General features: G+C 35.9%; 1 protein-coding gene across 1 annotated transcript in view; it reads right to left on the bottom strand.

The window, feature by feature from the left end:
- The window catches only part of LOC111048632 (ski oncogene), a 142,771-nt gene extending 127,490 nt beyond the window's left edge, over positions 1-15,281 (bottom strand). The window contains exon 1 of the mRNA XM_039445106.1: positions 14,173-15,281. Coding sequence (XP_039301040.1) covers positions 14,173-15,030 — 858 coding nt within the window. The 5' untranslated portion in view covers positions 15,031-15,281. The remainder of the gene's footprint in view (positions 1-14,172) is intronic.
- Between the last annotated feature and the right edge of the window lie 1,812 nt (positions 15,282-17,093).

Raw genomic sequence — 17,093 nt, 5'->3', positions numbered from 1 at the left:
TGTTTATTAATACGGCCTTGAAAAAAATTGATATTCTCTTACCTGAATTAACTATTGTAAATATGTAAAATCTATTGTAAATATGTAATTTCTGTCAACCAGAAACGTACCTCATTTAGAGAGGCTTTTGTTCAATTGTGAATGTAAATGAATCTTTGTTATTATTATTATTATACGGCGTTAAAATGTAAAGATTCAGAGTCAATCACAGTGTGGAATGGAATAGAGTCGAAATTCCAAAATGAAGTACTTTCAGAATAAAGTCCAAGCAGCTAACGTTCCGAAATTGAGAGTAGCAAGCGACCAGGGAATTTTGGGATAAGCTCATTTACTAAAAATAGCATCCACGAAATATTCTGTGGAGCGGCACAACTATTCCATAATATCTCACATAACTGAATAAAAATACGCTGAACTCTCACGTGTTTGCTTCAGAATATAGTGAGCACTCTACGGTAAACACACTATGCTCTACTAGAGCTGAATTTTTTAAAAACCATGTTCAATATACAAGTTTTATGCTGCGTTCAAGCGGTTCAAATCCAAGTTCAAATCGAGAGACGAGACTTTTACACAGGATTGTACTGAAATCAATTTTATTCCAGAACTATATCCCAAAGAATAGAATCTAAAACTACACCATAATACTGTACAACGACGTGAATATAAATTCACAACAAAACCGTTGATTTCTCATTTCTTCATCATTGTTTTATTGGCAACATTCAAGAAGTAAAAATACATTCAAAATTATGCTTGATAAAACGGTTTTGGAAAAAAAATTCAGCCGCAAACAAAAAAAACATTCAAAAGAAATTTAAATGGAATGAAATTACATTTTTTACTGTCAAAAATATACAGCAAAACTTGTACTGTATATGAAGAAACTTGCATTCAATGAAAAAAATGTTGAACCGGTACATGATAGAAAAAAGAGAATTTATTGTTGGAAATATCCATCTCAGAGCGTTGTTAATTTTATCCAACATAAAATTTAATTACTCTGGTCTTGTTTTGTGTTATATTTTTTTATATAACTACAACCCACAATCCTGAGGGAGGATATGGGCCACGAAACTCATCGCTCATAAACTGTAGACGATAAATTGAATTAATTAACAATTGAATCGAATGTTATAAACGGAAAACAAGGCTGGCAAACAGTGGATGACAACAATTAATTGACGAATTTCATTCTATTCGCAACGTTCATGCGCGCGTAATGAATGGAAAACATTTGATCCCAAATAATAGGTAATGGACTTGTGCATGTACAGTTTCTGCCTGCGGTTCACAACACAATTGCCAACGGAAACAAACCTACATGATATAAACACACATGAAGAGAGAGAGTGAGTGAGTGAGAGAGAGTGAGAGAAGCACGTGTCGATCTGCGAATTCAGATTGAGCTGAATATTCATTCGTGACAATGGCAAAGTGGAAATAGTTATTTCTGGTGGAGGGTGGAATTGAAATTGATGAATGCATGCACAATTCGGTGGCAGATAGATGGGCGACCATGTTAATACAGTTATATTCTTCGGTTCAATAGTTGCCGGGCCACTAAGCGTATATTAGTTATGTAACCGACTCTGTTATGAATATTTATCGTCGCATAGGATTAATTCGTAATTGAGTTTGGGAAAGCCGTCTATTTACAAAACCAAAACTAGATAATCTTATGACGAGTGTGGAGCGAGCGAGCGATCGAGCGTGTGTGAGAGAGAGAGAGAAAGCCGTGAAATGGCTGCAGTGCGAAAACGGAAAACAAGTGATATTGTTATCGGGAAATGGGCGCCTGATAGGAAGGTCACTTCTGATATATGGCGATTGCCATACAAACACATGGATGGAATATTCATATTTCACAGACAAAATGTTAGCTTTTCTGGAGATTACTTACAAGATAAAATACTAATATACTAAACAAAATCTAAGTTGCTAAAATTATTGTTGAAAGAGATAACAACAAATGGCCGTTCTTCGTCGAATCAGATAATTTTAATAATTTCGAAAATTACATTCGAGAGTACGTGGACTTCATTCAGTATTATGAATAATCTGAAATAATAATTCACATTATTGACAAGTGAATATTCATAAAGCGATGTGATACTTTTAAAAATCGTTTTGAAAAGATAAGATAATCGACAATGTCTAGTACGGAGCGACAGAACCTATAATTATTTCAAAAATTATTGATGAATTTTTTTGGTAGAAGGAAATGAACCGGCATTCAACTTTCAATGATGTCTATTCAATGGGGCACTCAGAATTATTGTAAATGTCTCAACATAAAGAAATCCCTTTCAAAAATAAATATTCAATTATTCATGATTGTTATTCTACTATTTGAATTATTTCAAACGGGAATTAAACATTATTATGTAATCAAACATTGACCATTATTACGCGACATAAGAATAATTATTGAAATGAGTTTGTCATTTTTGATTTGGAAATAATCAATCACATGAGGAATAGCTTTGAAGAATAAAAACATTTTTGAAAAAAAAGGATTATGATTATTTCCAAGTATTTTACTGTACTGTACTAATAGGAATAAACAGCAGACAGTTCAAAAAGTATTTTTATTTTGTCTGATACCAAATTTAATTTGAATACAGATTAGTATTGATGAAAATAATGGGTAGTGACGCATGAGTAATGAATGATAAGATATATGACGTGGTATATCTCTCATTGTTCCTACCATTCGATAACTTGTCATGAGAAAAGATTCTGTCGAATTTGTTGGGAGTTATATATAGCTAGGAACAATGAGTGGAGATAATAAACCAAATTAATAAAAAAATGAATATCCTATTTTTGCTTAGTGGGGTGAACTTACTGAAATAAGTTCAAGAACATAAAATATTGAATTTTAATCGAAATAAGAGTGAAAAACTATTATGCTCAATCACAGATTGACGCATTCATAATGTAAAATTAGCAAAAATGACCCAAAAAGGATTGAATGAATTTTCAAATTCACAAGCACACGATGTATATTATATTATATTTGCAGCTTTATTTCCTTCTACCAAATTCATCAATATTTTTTGAAATAATTATAGGTTCTGTCGCTCCGTACCAGAGAAATAATTGTCGATTATCTTATCTTTTCAAAAAGATTTTTTAAACTTCCACATCGGCTTCCGAATATTCACTTGTCAATAATATGAATTATATTTTAGTTTATATTTGAATGTATATTTTTTCGTGTATTGTATGAGATAGTATAAACTTTGGGAAAAAGGAAGAACATCAATGGATTTTGTGAAGAAGATTGGATTATTGAAAAATGTTGTTTTGTATGAGAGAAAGTTGAGTATTGACACTAAGTATCAACTAAACTTTGGAGTGAAGAAGTTGAATTTCATATAATTGGTAAATGAAAATTTCTAAACTAGGAATCGCAATCATGTAAATAATAAATTATGACGTATTGGAAGGAAAGGAGTGAGGATACACTTAGTTTAGTATTGTTCTAACCCATCAGAGGAGTCAGAAACAGAAGAAAGAATAGAAAATGACAAAACAGAACTCGTTAATGTCGCTACTATTTTCTAAATGTCATTTAATTCCAGATTGTAGCAGGCAGTTTGTGCCATTGTTCCTTACTGAAGCCATTCCTTTGTCTTCTCTACAAATGGTCCAATTAGTTTCCAAAGAACAAAATTGAGACCAGTTTGTTCCTGACGCATCCTTCTTTTTTCAAACACAATGAATAATTGGTTGCTAAAAGCAGAGAGCTTCTTCCTCCTCTGCGCTCGTCTAGCTATTTCTAATTTCATTTTCCTTGGAAAAAAAGGAAACGATTATTTAGATGTGGAAACGTCCGGAAAGGGCCGGCCCAGAGCTAATTTTTGAGCCAGCTTTCCAGTCTCCTAAATGTATTTTCTGAAATTACATTGGACACAGATTTTGTGCAAATCCTATGGCATAAAGCTATTGCAAGTTTGGATTGGCTTGTAGAATTCCAAAAGTGAATGGCACAAATCAAATTGTTGACTGAAATTGTTGGAATACCGATCTCAATTCAACCAGAAACGAAACCCAAAATCAGTTTTCTAGTAGGTACCAATCTCCCAATTTCCAATCATCTTTTTTCAATAACCATAAACTTGGGCCAGCGCAGTCATTTATCATTCTCTTGTGGAATTTATTGTTGTTGAGATCGATGAACGATTCCAGGATGGTTTCAGTTTTTCAAATCTGTTGAGGTTTCTAAATCGAGTCTCACTTCAGCATCAAGTCCTATGTAGCAATAAATGTTCTCTATTCATGATACCAATTCTCTCAAGTTTAGAGTATTATTCACCTTTCCTATTAAAAACTATTAGGAAGGTACTTCCTAGTTTGATAAAATTAGTTGAATATTTTCACAATAATTGATGACAGATTAATTGTCTTTTCAATGAAAAACTATTGAAAATAGCACTTTTGAAATAAATAAAAAATATTTTTATCGTTGATGTACTGGAAATTGGAAGGTAATACACGATAGGTGTGGCCCAAGACCCAAGACGACAAAGGGCCAAAAAGAGTTGGATTTTCGGGTTGAAATCTAGAAAATAGCAGAGCACAGCTAGAAATAGTGCTGTAGTGTCTAAGTATAGCGAGACCAGTAGCGCTAGGAAGTTGTTGGTTGCCAAATAGCGGACCAGAGCAGAAAGCAGAGAGCAGAGAGCGAAGCACACACCAGTCGAGTGGACCACCCCATTTCAGCCAAACTAGACTTTCATCTCGCTTTTTTTCGTACACACTCCCGCGCTTAAATGCTGACAACCTTCCAAACATTCCGATTCCGTGGGAAACCGAATCTAGTGGAACATACTCTATTCTTTATGGAGATGCTTTCTCTATAGTTCCTATTCTATTTTTTCTATTGATGATTTGAAACTCAAACCAATAGATCTAATACCCTATTAATTCAAAATCTTGATAAAACGTAGATCTATTTCTTATGTTGTTCATTTCATAAACAATAAAATTATGCTGTATTTCTTTCTATTTCCTTCTATTGTTTGAGGATGTATTTTTTGTATGACAAAATATTTTTTTTTTCATTTAAATGTTCCCTTCCGCATATTCCACGTCCAATTGTAAGTGTGTGAACTGAAGGACTTAGGGGAAAATATCATACGAGAAAATGTTTTTATTTAATTATTTATACATTGATGGATACAATATCATTCTCAACTATGAATGATTGGGAAAGGAACAACAGGCTTAAAGCCCAAAACTGTTCCTTTCCAAAATTTAGATAGATAATTCCTATAATTGTCCAAAAATAGGTTATGTTTACACTTTATAATTTTTGTCCAATTTTGAGTCCAAAGTATTTATAAACTAGGAATTCATCCTAGTTATTAAAACTGCAAATCAAGGAGTTTCCAAGCTAATAGGTAACCTTCATGCTAATGCTATCTGAACTGCCCAACACCGAACTGAAATAATAAACTGAAACCTGTATTGAGTGTATTGAGAAACCTGAGTACCATGTATTAACGAACATAGAACTGAATGTCTAGTCAATTTTTTACTACACATGATTGAAGGGATATGGATTTGAATGGAGGAATATTTTGTTCATTAATTTATTTTTTGGGCACACATATTAGTTGTTTAATCTCTATTGCCTAATATTAACCAATATGCAGTTTTATTTTTGAAGTAGATACAGTCATAATTTCCTTTCAGCTTTCGAATTCTACTGATTTAGTCATAAAATAATGTTACTATTATGAGTTATAGCACTATATTATCCAGGTACTGTAATGTAATATTGCTAGCGGAATGTTGTTTCACTACTTTTTCCTAATCTACAAATTTTCAAGCTTCGAGATTCATTTTGCGGTTCGTCTTCATATTCGTAAAGAGCTAGTTATTACACAATAGATAGTAAAAGGAATATCTATTCTAAATAATGGAAGAGTCTATTTATTTCATTCTTGAAACCACGAAAATAGAATATCCCTGACAATGTGGAATTCAGACGACCGCATATCTAATCGTACAGTGCTGTGGTGAGTCACATATTCATTCTCAGATACAATGAATAGAGATAATACAGTTACCACCAACCAGCTTTTTATTCTAAAACAAGCCAAATGAACAATTATTCGAATTCGTGGTATTGTAAGTTATTGTGGACTGAATAAGAGGTTTATAAATTTGGATTTTTATGTCCTAGATCTTTTTTGAGCAATCTTCATATGATAGTGTGAACTCTTTTCCGATTCATGACTTTTGCTAGTAGGTGTGATTGTAATAATAATGATGATAAAATAGTATAGAATGAGATTCTATTTCCCTCACTCTATTTATATGTTTTGCCCGGCGCCAATCAATCACATTATTATTATTATTACACTATACCCACTATTATTATCATCATTATCATCAAACCTAGCAAAAGTCAAAAATCGGGAAAGAGTTCAAGTGGTACAATAGAATACTAATTCATGAGATTCCAGAAGAGATTTCATTTTCAATCAATCCCACTTTGGTTAGAATATTACTCCAACGATAAAAATATGAAATATGTTGAACTAAAATATAAAATATACAATACCATCACTTCAAGATATCAGCAGACCTATACAGTATACAGTACACTGATTATTTTTGTGATAATGCACAATGAAATGATGGTAAGATACAAAAAAACATTCTTACCAGAATCTGATTCAATCCCAAACTTAAACTGTCTAAAGTTGAAGGTATTGAAAGACAATAAACTTTGGCTGTCTTTCTATTATTTCTAAATGCTCAAAGGATGGGATAATATGGGTTTCTTTTCTAGTGCACCTGAATAATGAATGGCACAGACTATTTCAGACGGTATTATTTGTAGTGAAAGTTGCGTCATCGCCAGGCGTCTGATGCTCAGATCAGGGACAAACAGCCGTCATCACATCAGACATCAGCCGAAGGCCACGCAATATCTCACGCATCTTCCATGTCATTTGACCTTTTCGCTTTTCGGTGACTGAGCATTGTCATTACACAGGTCGTCGCCATTACTCTAGGCAGAGCAAATTCTGAACGAATATGCTGAGTCAGTGAGCATCTTTCCTTTGGAAAAAACGGGAATTCACGTCACAGACTGCAAAATGAAAAGAGAAACGATGAAGATGTTCTTCATCATTCGTATATGATATTACTTTTGACTAGGCAAGATTCAAGTTTCATATTAATTTTTCAGATCTACATACAGTAGTATGAAAAGAAGGTAGGTTAGTAGATTATACATGAACACTTGATTGATTCATTATTTCTCATGTTATATTCCGCCTTAAGTAATACAACAAATAATTATGAATCTTACCATATAATTGACCGAGCGAAGTGAGGTCTAAGATTCAAGTTGACGGTTTTGCATTCCTCTTTATGTTTATATTTATGTTTTATGTTCCACATTTACAGCGAAACGCAGCAATAGATTTTCATGAAATTTGACAGGTATGTTCCTTTTTGAATTTCGCGTCGACTTATACATACGGTTTTTTGAAATTTTGCATTTTAAGTATAATACAAAAGGAAAAGGAGTCTCCTTTTAACGCCAATATTACCGTAAAAATCAGAATTTAGAATTATTCATCATAAATCAGTTGTCTAGTGGACTATAATACTACCCGTTCAAAAACATCGAACATCTTGAAAATGTATCTTTCCACCATCGTTGTAGACAGTTGCAGCCAGACCTGATAACAGTGCTCACACTCACATTCCGGGACGACACGTCACGGTACGATAGGACAGAAAGCTCTATGCTTGTTTAGGATTTTTTCTAGACATTTTAAATTGATAAATTATTTATTAATTCTTGAGAAAACATAACAACAGGTCAATGTAACTTACTGAACGCGAGGTCTACTGTTCACAGAACTACTAGTATAAACGTGCTATAAATCATAATGAATTGTAAAAGAATAAGCAAATCCAAATGAACAGTATTAGACATTGATTCACTCTATAAAGGTGTCACAATCGATCACATTATAGAGCATAGCAATTCATTATCCATTAGACAGCGCTACATTCTAAAGGCTGTACATCAAACAAAGACAAAGGAGGTGCACTATTTGATTATTTTTTATATGTTCTTGATAGGAATACAAGTGGTGAAAGTAATCAATTCATGAATGTCTATGAGGAATTCTGTCGCGAAAAAATTAGGGCAGGTTGTCATTATGTAGCTTATCCCTCATTTATTCTGTATTTTATACTGTTTCTATTAGAATCCTATGTTTCTGAAATAAAACAGTTGTCCCTTTTAAAATTCAAGTTATGTTATGCATTCCACTCATACATTTTGAACACTGTCCACACAATCTCTTTTGAAATAGTCCAGACTAGATAGATAGAGTAGAGAGGGAAAGAGAGAGAGTCAGTGACTGATGTGATGGAAAGCGTCCCCAAATCGCAGACAGATGAATTGTGGATGCTCGGTCTCTGTCCACTGTCCACCCACGCTGAGCAGTGTTTTTTCACGGAATGTGGGACATCTAGCAGCCAGCTATCTGGCAATGCAGCCAGCCTTGCGAGAGTCGCTTCTGCTGCGTAAGACACTATAAATCTGGCCCACCAAGGGATTCCGATTGATATAAATTCTCTCTTGTCTGGCATTCGGCACCACCAGCACACACACATACGCACGCGTGCGCACGCACGTTCACGCTCGACCGCTTCAGACGGAAATAAGATTATTGCTTATTCACCAGTCCCTAAATCTAACATTTCTATTCTCACTGCGGTAATAAACGCTTAAAACGCTTGTACTGAACAAGTTCATTGCAGCGTAGAGCCGTAGAGCATATTATCATTTTGTTACATGCAAATTATGGGCAGTTCACAACTTTTCAACTGCATATATCTCGTTAAACCTCTCAGAAATGTTTGGTGCGGGTTGCTGCTATGTGAACAGAATAATATTTTACTAGAAAAATACACTACTCCTATTGTTTTATGAATCACTGCCAGAACAAACATATCATAATAAAACTTGTTGACTATCTGCAATATTGGAAAATGAATGGAATGAAATGATCTGCGATAATAAGAAGTAATAAGAGGACTGAAAAAAATAATTTGAAATATTAATTCGATTTTTGATTCAATAAACAATCTGTCGATCATTCATTTCATTCATAATATCGAGTGAATCATAAATTTTGAGATAAAAATAGTCAAATCTAGTGTTGAAGTAAAAAACTTCTTGATAAGCACATTGTGCAACTATGCACTTGATAAATATATTATTCATATTTGATATTTAAAGATTGTATTTATTTTCTATGCTTATATTTGTTTTTCTGCTGTAATTTTTCTTGTAAGATTGATGTTGAACCGTTGGAAGTTGAACAAATATATAGATGAATTTCATTGATCATTACTTATTTTTCGAAACATAAAATCCACGGCTGGATTATAATTGAATCTACAAACCTCACAGCCCTATTCGGAACTAATCACCCACGCCTTCACCATTAGTGCAGAATTACATAATTTACAGCCAGTGAGATTCCGTTCATACATGGAGGATACCTTTGATAATAGACTTGGTTATTGATAGACACGAAATTTCCCAGCTACTTGTTACGGAAATTAGCATGTAGGCAGTGCAATTGGAATGAAAGTTATGAGGCTGGTGCATTTTCGAAGCAGCAGCAGATATCATAGCGAGTAGCAAACACATCAGGCAAAGCGCAAAGGGAACAAGCACAGGCACAGGCACAGGCACAAGGCACAAGGCACCGGTGATCTATTTTGGTTACGATGGCAGAGGCAGCAGGGAGCAACGGACTCTGAGGTCTGAGGCTAGATAAAGTTCAAACTATTCCATATTCATGTAGCAGTGCCCCTTGCACTCAGTGCACTGTAATGCACATCAGTGCTTGGCGCAAATTCGCCATACAACTGCACTTCACTGCCACAGCCATCTGAATCTCCCACTTCCATCTCCATTCCTCCAATCGCTCCACCAAGTTCACTCGGTTCAATGATTATTATCATGCAAATGAAAGGGACTGTGCTGCTGCTGCTATTCAAAGCAGCCTGCAATAGACAAACATGGACAAATAGCTCTCAACCTCAATACAGTGTTGATGCTCACTAAATCCATATTTCAAACTATACTGTGGAGTACGTTGTTTCCTGTTTATGTCTTAGCTCAGAGGCAAATAGATCCAAACATTATTTATAACAACAAATGACTGGTGAGATGAATGAGTGGGGGTAGAACTAATATACTCTATCACAATAATGTATCAAAGGATCAAAGCAATAATATAATAATAATTATTGGCGACTATCAATTCAGTTTCAGTTCATCTATTCTGTTTCACTATAGACATTTATTACTATCCAATACTGTATTTCAATTTCATGAATCGAAATCGTCGCCCCAATATTGTATATGGAATTTGACTGCAAAGTTTAGATACAAAAAAGCATACCCAACTAGGCTACATAAAACATGAGCTGACATGCGTGCCAGTTGATAGTAATCGACTATTTGAACGATTTGATTTTCACTTTGTGCAAAATAGAACCTTTATAAAAAGAACTGAAAAGCATGGCTAAACTTGAAAAGAAAGAAAACCCATTTTGAGAGAAACGAGAACTGAGATAAATGGTGTTGTATTCTGAACCAAGCCTCTGAGCTTCACATCTTTGAGCAGCATGTAGCGAAACTGGAATGCAATAATTTGTTACCAGAAAATATTCTAAAAATATCCTAGTTGGAAGATTGTGAGACGCCTTTCAAACGATCACTATTTCAAATATAGTTTGTGATTTATTGGCATGAATTTAGGAGCAGTTTGTAACTAAATGACTAACAATGTTATGGCTACAACAAGCGAGGCTATTTGCTGAAATTTCCGTCAGGAATGATAAAGATCAAACGAGACAGACGACGTCTAGGAGCAGTCTATAACGCCTGGCCAACAGTTCCAGTCCAGCAGATTCTGAAGAAATAAAACCTGTCTATCTGGAATATGGAAGGTGTGTCAGTATGACCTTGAGCTAGCAATTTAAACTCTCTCACTCGATTACTTATCTTTCTCATGCACACTCATCCTCTCACTCTTTCTCCATCACGATGCTATCTCTGCTATATCTGCAACAGATATAAACCTTTGGCGTTGACTTTACGAAATAGCTGTGAGCTGTTCGATGAAGAAAGTTGCAACGATAGACGTTGTGATTTCTTTTGTAGTTCTGGAACTATATTTAATGAAATACAGTTGTGTGTTGAGGTTGTTAATTATTTGAAGGGTATGCACGTATTTTGAAATTATAATATTCCTATTAAGAATTTCTCATTAGATATAAGTATTAGAGTTTAGAGAATATAAAATGTTGTTTCAAAGTACATTAGCCATTATTAATTCGATGAAGAATGTTCAATGATTGGTGATTGAACGATGTTCATTCAATACAAAAGTATTGTTTTAATCCAAGTAGTCAAATGTAATCAATAAATAAGGTCTGTAAAACTAGGAAAAAGTGAAAAACGATCTCTCTTTAATAAGTACAATCAACAACGGCAAACATATCCTAGTTGATTTTCACAACTTGTGAATGGTTTTGATCAGTAAAAGCTGACAAAATATTATTCTTGGTAAAAACTTGATTCAGCCAAGTTAGATGTACAAAACCACTTGAAACCAAACCACTTCATAGATTTAGATTTAGAAAGCCACTTCAAACAGTATTATTGAAAATGGTTTCTGTCGTATCTCAATTTGTGGTAACAGAAAGGTACTATTTTCTTATTCTTTGTTCACTTTCGATTACCCATTTAAAAAAAAACGTTTGGTAAGATGTTCAGTGCAAAAATTCAAAACAATAACTCCAGCTAGGTACCAAGAAAATGTCTCACTCTCCTGAGAGTTTCAACTAAAATCTTCAAGTTGAGGTCATTCATTATTGTCTCCTTTGCAGTGTTTGCTAGCTTATTACAGAAGAGCACATTCTCTGTATGAGCGGATAAGCCAGCCATAAGTATCAAGAGATAAGAGAGTCGTTTTCCGCCATCGCAAGTTGAGCAAATGAGCAATGAAGCAGACAAAGACTGCAAGGCACGCATCTCCTCGCCAATACGGCTCACCAGCTGCAACTGACATCTTGAAACTTTTCCTTCTCAGATACACTGGCTGGTTTCGTCAGTTATTTCAGTAGAATGGACGAAAGAAGATAGCGTTTCAGTGAAAAAAGGTCTAGTAGCATACCAAGATTTCCAAGTTTCAAGGAAAATGCAGCTTGCATTGCTCACAATGAAGACAATATTGACTGATTATGCTACAGTACACATCTTCATAGTACTATATTTTGTAGGGACTCTTCATAGTGAGACTTCTAATAATCAAGTGGAATAAAATATTATACCAGGAATAATACTTCTGATAAAATCTTGTAGTTTTTATAAAATATTGTATTTTTTAGTCATTTACGAAATAAAATACTCTTGATAACAAATAACATTTAAAATCAACAGAAATTAAAGTTTCCATTTCTATTCGACGAAAATTCAATCCAACTAACTACAGATGACAAGGTTCAATTTGAATAAAACATAAATTTCATCATAATATGAACATGACATGAATAAACTCATTGTTCAATATCATAGAGAAAAGATAGCATCTCTTGCTATCATTATTATGCTATCTTTTCTCTATGATGATTATGCATCTTATGCCAGTTACATTATCAAAGTATTTTTTCAATTATAAAAATAAAATAATTCACTTGTAAAATATACTTATTCCTGTAGAACTACAACAAAAACAATATTCCACATTAATAAACACCATTGATTTTTTAATAAAAACTCTTATTTCTCAATAAGTGGAACACTCTCCTGAATTTAGCACGATGAACATTCTAAATTGACAAAGGAATGTTTTCACAGACGTCCAAGGCTGAGGCAGAGAAAATAGAACAGAATCTGTTAATGGATTCAGCAGATTTCAAAATAAATGTGAAAAGTCACTGTCGGCGTAAAAAGGCCTTGCAACGATTTAAAACATAACGAACAGTATCTTGATTTGTCAGATTGTTGGAAGCATCGAAGCATTTAAAAATTGTTCGGTAAACTTCCTGCAAATCAAATTGGTTCAATTTCTACTAGTCTAGATGAGAGAGGAGTTGATGAGATAGCATTGTTGAATTCAATGATAATAGCCAGAATATGTGAACTCGTTTGTTTATTTTATCTGCCGTAGGCTATGTGATATTATTTCACAAGAACAGTAGTAAAGTTTAGAATAATTATTGAACTCCTTCTTGTCTATGATATCATAATAGATTCCAAAGAGTGTTTGAAATTTGTCGTCGTCAACAGTGCAATACAGAGAACTTATATATTTTCATGTCTTTCACTCCTATCTTTAAATAACTAAGAAAATAAAATGGTCTGTTGTTTGGAATAGCCTTCTATTGAGTTTACGTCATGGGTGTTGTCAACTCTCCATTCTCAGGGACAACTCATCCATTGAATCCCAAACTAAGTAGTTATTATCCTTCTATTATTCACGCCTCTGACCTATTGTATATTTCTACAATAATAGTGTGTTTTTCACCTCAGCCATTTAGTGGTCACAGTTTCTCGAATTACAAAATCATTATTATTGTGAAGTACAATATCGTATAAATTATGTCTGATCTAAATATATAGTGATTTATAAGGGAATATACCTATTGATTAATAAAATGCGACAAATAATGTCAAACATTATGGGAAAATGTACGATAAAAAATGCAAACTATCTACAGTTTTTGTCAACGTTCCTCTTCCTACAGGTCTGAAATGTCCTTGAAAAGTTGAAAAAATCAGAAGAAGGGAGTTTTTTCAAGTAGGCTGTCTCATAGGGCAACGAACCCCGTGACCCCTGTAGAGCTGTTTCTTTAGTTTTTATTGCTTTGTTCAATTTGGAAAATGCAAAAGACTCATCAATCTGTGTCATCAATCTCATGATTCATCAATCAAAATGTGTTACGCATCATGTAGGCTACACTGTATATATAACTAACTTATACATTTAGTAAAATTGTTCTGGCAAATAAAGAATCTTGAATCTTGTCTCATTGCACGGTACTAATATATTCGTTAATTCGTAATCGTATACTGATGATGATATTTGAGTTGTGACTGACCTGTTTCCGTTTGTTGCCAGTGGAGGTGAAGCTGTGCAGCTTGAAGCGGTCGAGGAGGGTGGCAAGGTGCTCGAGATCGGCCTGGTCCTGGCAGAGCAGCAGGTAGGCACGCCAGTTGGACGAGTCGAAGCCCCAGTGACAGGTGCGGTTCTCGTGCGGCCGATGTGCGTGGCACACGAAGCGCTGCGGCGAGAACAGGCCGTCACACTCCTGGCATTGGATGCAGCCGGCCGCCGCATCTGTGTATAGTTCTGGCACGCACACTCCGCGACACTTGCCGAAGCACTCGTGGTAGACTTCGAACGTGACACCGGCCTTGACCGCAACCGGCGCCGCGGCGATCGGCCGGTGCAGCAACGCCGAGCACAGTCGCTCGGCGTCCGTCTTCGTGATCAGTCCGCAGGAGGGCGCCGTCAGCGGCAGGATGCCCGACACCTTTAGTTCTTCGAGCTGCTCGGGCGTGCACCGCGAACAGTAGATCTGCAGCTCGTCGCACACCTGGTTGATTTGAGCCAAACTAAAGTCACCGAGCACTATGTTGAGGATCTGTGGCAAACAGAGTCGCCGTTCACCGCCCACTTCGAAGCACGAGATGCGCTCGCCTTCCAGGTCAGTCTCTGCCCGCTCGCCCCTCGACCGGTCGGGGGTGGTGAGGATGGGCAGCTGGAGGCGAGGCGAAGTGGCTGGCGGTGGAGGCGGCGGCTGTACTGGTTCGGCGGCCGCACTCGAGTCGTTGGCTACGGCGGCCAACGCAGTGTTGGGGCCCTGCAAACTCTTGACGGCACTCAGCCGATAGGTCTTTAGCACCTTCTTGAGGTGCGGACTGTAGGGCTGCGTCTGTCCCGCGAGGCCTTCCATGGCCTGAACTCGCGTCTAGCACTAGGCCACGTGCCGGCCGCACTCATTTCCCGACGACGACGACCTACAGCACTGCCACGCACTAGACATGTCTCACACGCACACAACTACCACAAACAATACTGTACAACTACAAGTAGATGATGTAGCGACGCATAGGGACCAGCGCGAAGGACCGGTCTGGTCCGACTAAGAGTGAACCAACCTCTAGCCACGGCACACTGCACTGCACTGAATCGGCCAGACGGACGACGTCGCCACAGACCTGTCTGCCCTGCCCCACCCGTCTCACCAATCCCCACCACCGAGCCGAACCGCGCCGCCGTCAAAATAGCCCAGTGGAGGGGGAACGCCAGTCTCCGTCACTCTCTAACGCAAGCGCTCACGCCGGCGCCACAACTACAACACCACTGCGCTCTATGTATCTCTTTTCCCATTCTGTATCATGCAACGCTCCTTTTCTCTCGGCTAACCAGTACTATACACCAATGCAAATCCTCCTTTCCCTTCTCATCTTTTTAACTTTTTTCCCCTCATCTTTTCATTCTCTTCTACACCCGCACAGATACGTTTCTTTCAGAAATAATGAACTTTGTTCGAAAATATATTACAAAAATAAGAGAATTGGTGTCTACACACCACTAACTTAATAAATTTATATTAAAAATGTTTGATACTGCTGGTCGTGTTTGGTATGGTGTATGCCTTATTTCTAAATTACTTATATTTTTATTTAAATGCGAAACAATCTTTATCACATATAACTGCCTAAGTGTGGGTACCCTTAGTTCTTCAAAAATTTTCCTACTCGGGTATCGCCTTGCTTTACCCAGTGCTGCCCTTATAAGATGCTTTTGCAATGTAAAGACTTTATTAAAATGAGTATCAAATGCACCACCCCATGCCTCAATTGCATATTGAAACAATGAGTGGGCATAAGCGAAATAAATTGATCTCCTTATGTCAAGGTCTTTTAATTGATTAATTTTGTAAAAGTTGTATATAAGAAATTTAAGTTTAGAACACAAATAATTAATATGAGAATCCCATTTCAAATGTCTATCCACCATTATTCCCAAGTATTTTATAGACATGACTTTCTCAACTTGTTGGCATAAACAATTTATCCTGATATTTGAACAGAGTGAATCAGTATGCATTTTTAATTTTAATGAATCATCAGGTTGACCCGCTAATGTTGGAGAAAAAGTAATATATTTTGTCTTTTTCAAGTTGACTGTTAAAATATGGTCATCCATCCAATTTTTCATAATTTTTAGGCCATCATTAGCACTTTTATACACCTGTGGCCATGATTCACCCGAAAATACTAATGCTGTATCATCAGCAAAAGAAATCTTTGAATAGCTTCTCTAAAATTATGGAAAAGATTATTAAAAAAAGAATGTTAAATTACCTAGACATCAATAATTTCCTAGAGAAAAATCAATTTGGTTTTCAGCATGGAAAGTCTACAACTGATGCAGTTATCCTCCTAACTAAATTGATAGATGAAAACTTCAACTCTAAACAAAAAACATTGGCTGTATTCTTAGATCTAGCAAAAGCGTTTGATACCGTCCCTCATAGAATTTTATTGAAGAAATTAAATAATTGTGGGATAAGAGGCTTATGTAATGAACTTCTGAAAAGCTACCTTCAGGACAGAAACAAACATTAAACTTGAATGGTACATCAGTTACAGATCAATCATCTAGTTTTGGTCTCCCGCAGGGTACAGTTCTGTCCCCGGTATTATTTTTGATCTACTTGAACGATGCTCTAAAATTAAAAATACCACATTGTACCCAAATTTCATTTGCTGATGATACAGCCTTAGTTTTTTCGGGTGAATCCTGGCACCAAGTATACCAATCTGCTAATGAGGGTTTAAAAATTATGAAGAATTGGATGGATAATCATATTCTAACTGTTAACTTGAAAAAAACAAAGTATATCACCTTTTCTCCGACACTAGCAGGTCAACCTGAGGACTCATTGCATTTGAAAATGCACTCTAATCCTCACTGCTTGAATGATGGGTTGAACTGTTTGTGCCAACA

The sequence above is a fragment of the Nilaparvata lugens genome, chromosome 1, assembly GCF_014356525.2.
Source record: "Nilaparvata lugens isolate BPH chromosome 1, ASM1435652v1, whole genome shotgun sequence".
Lineage (NCBI taxonomy): Eukaryota > Metazoa > Arthropoda > Insecta > Hemiptera > Delphacidae > Nilaparvata > Nilaparvata lugens.
The sequence above is the reverse complement of the archived record's forward strand: the minus strand, read 5'-3'. Positions and strand labels throughout refer to the sequence as shown.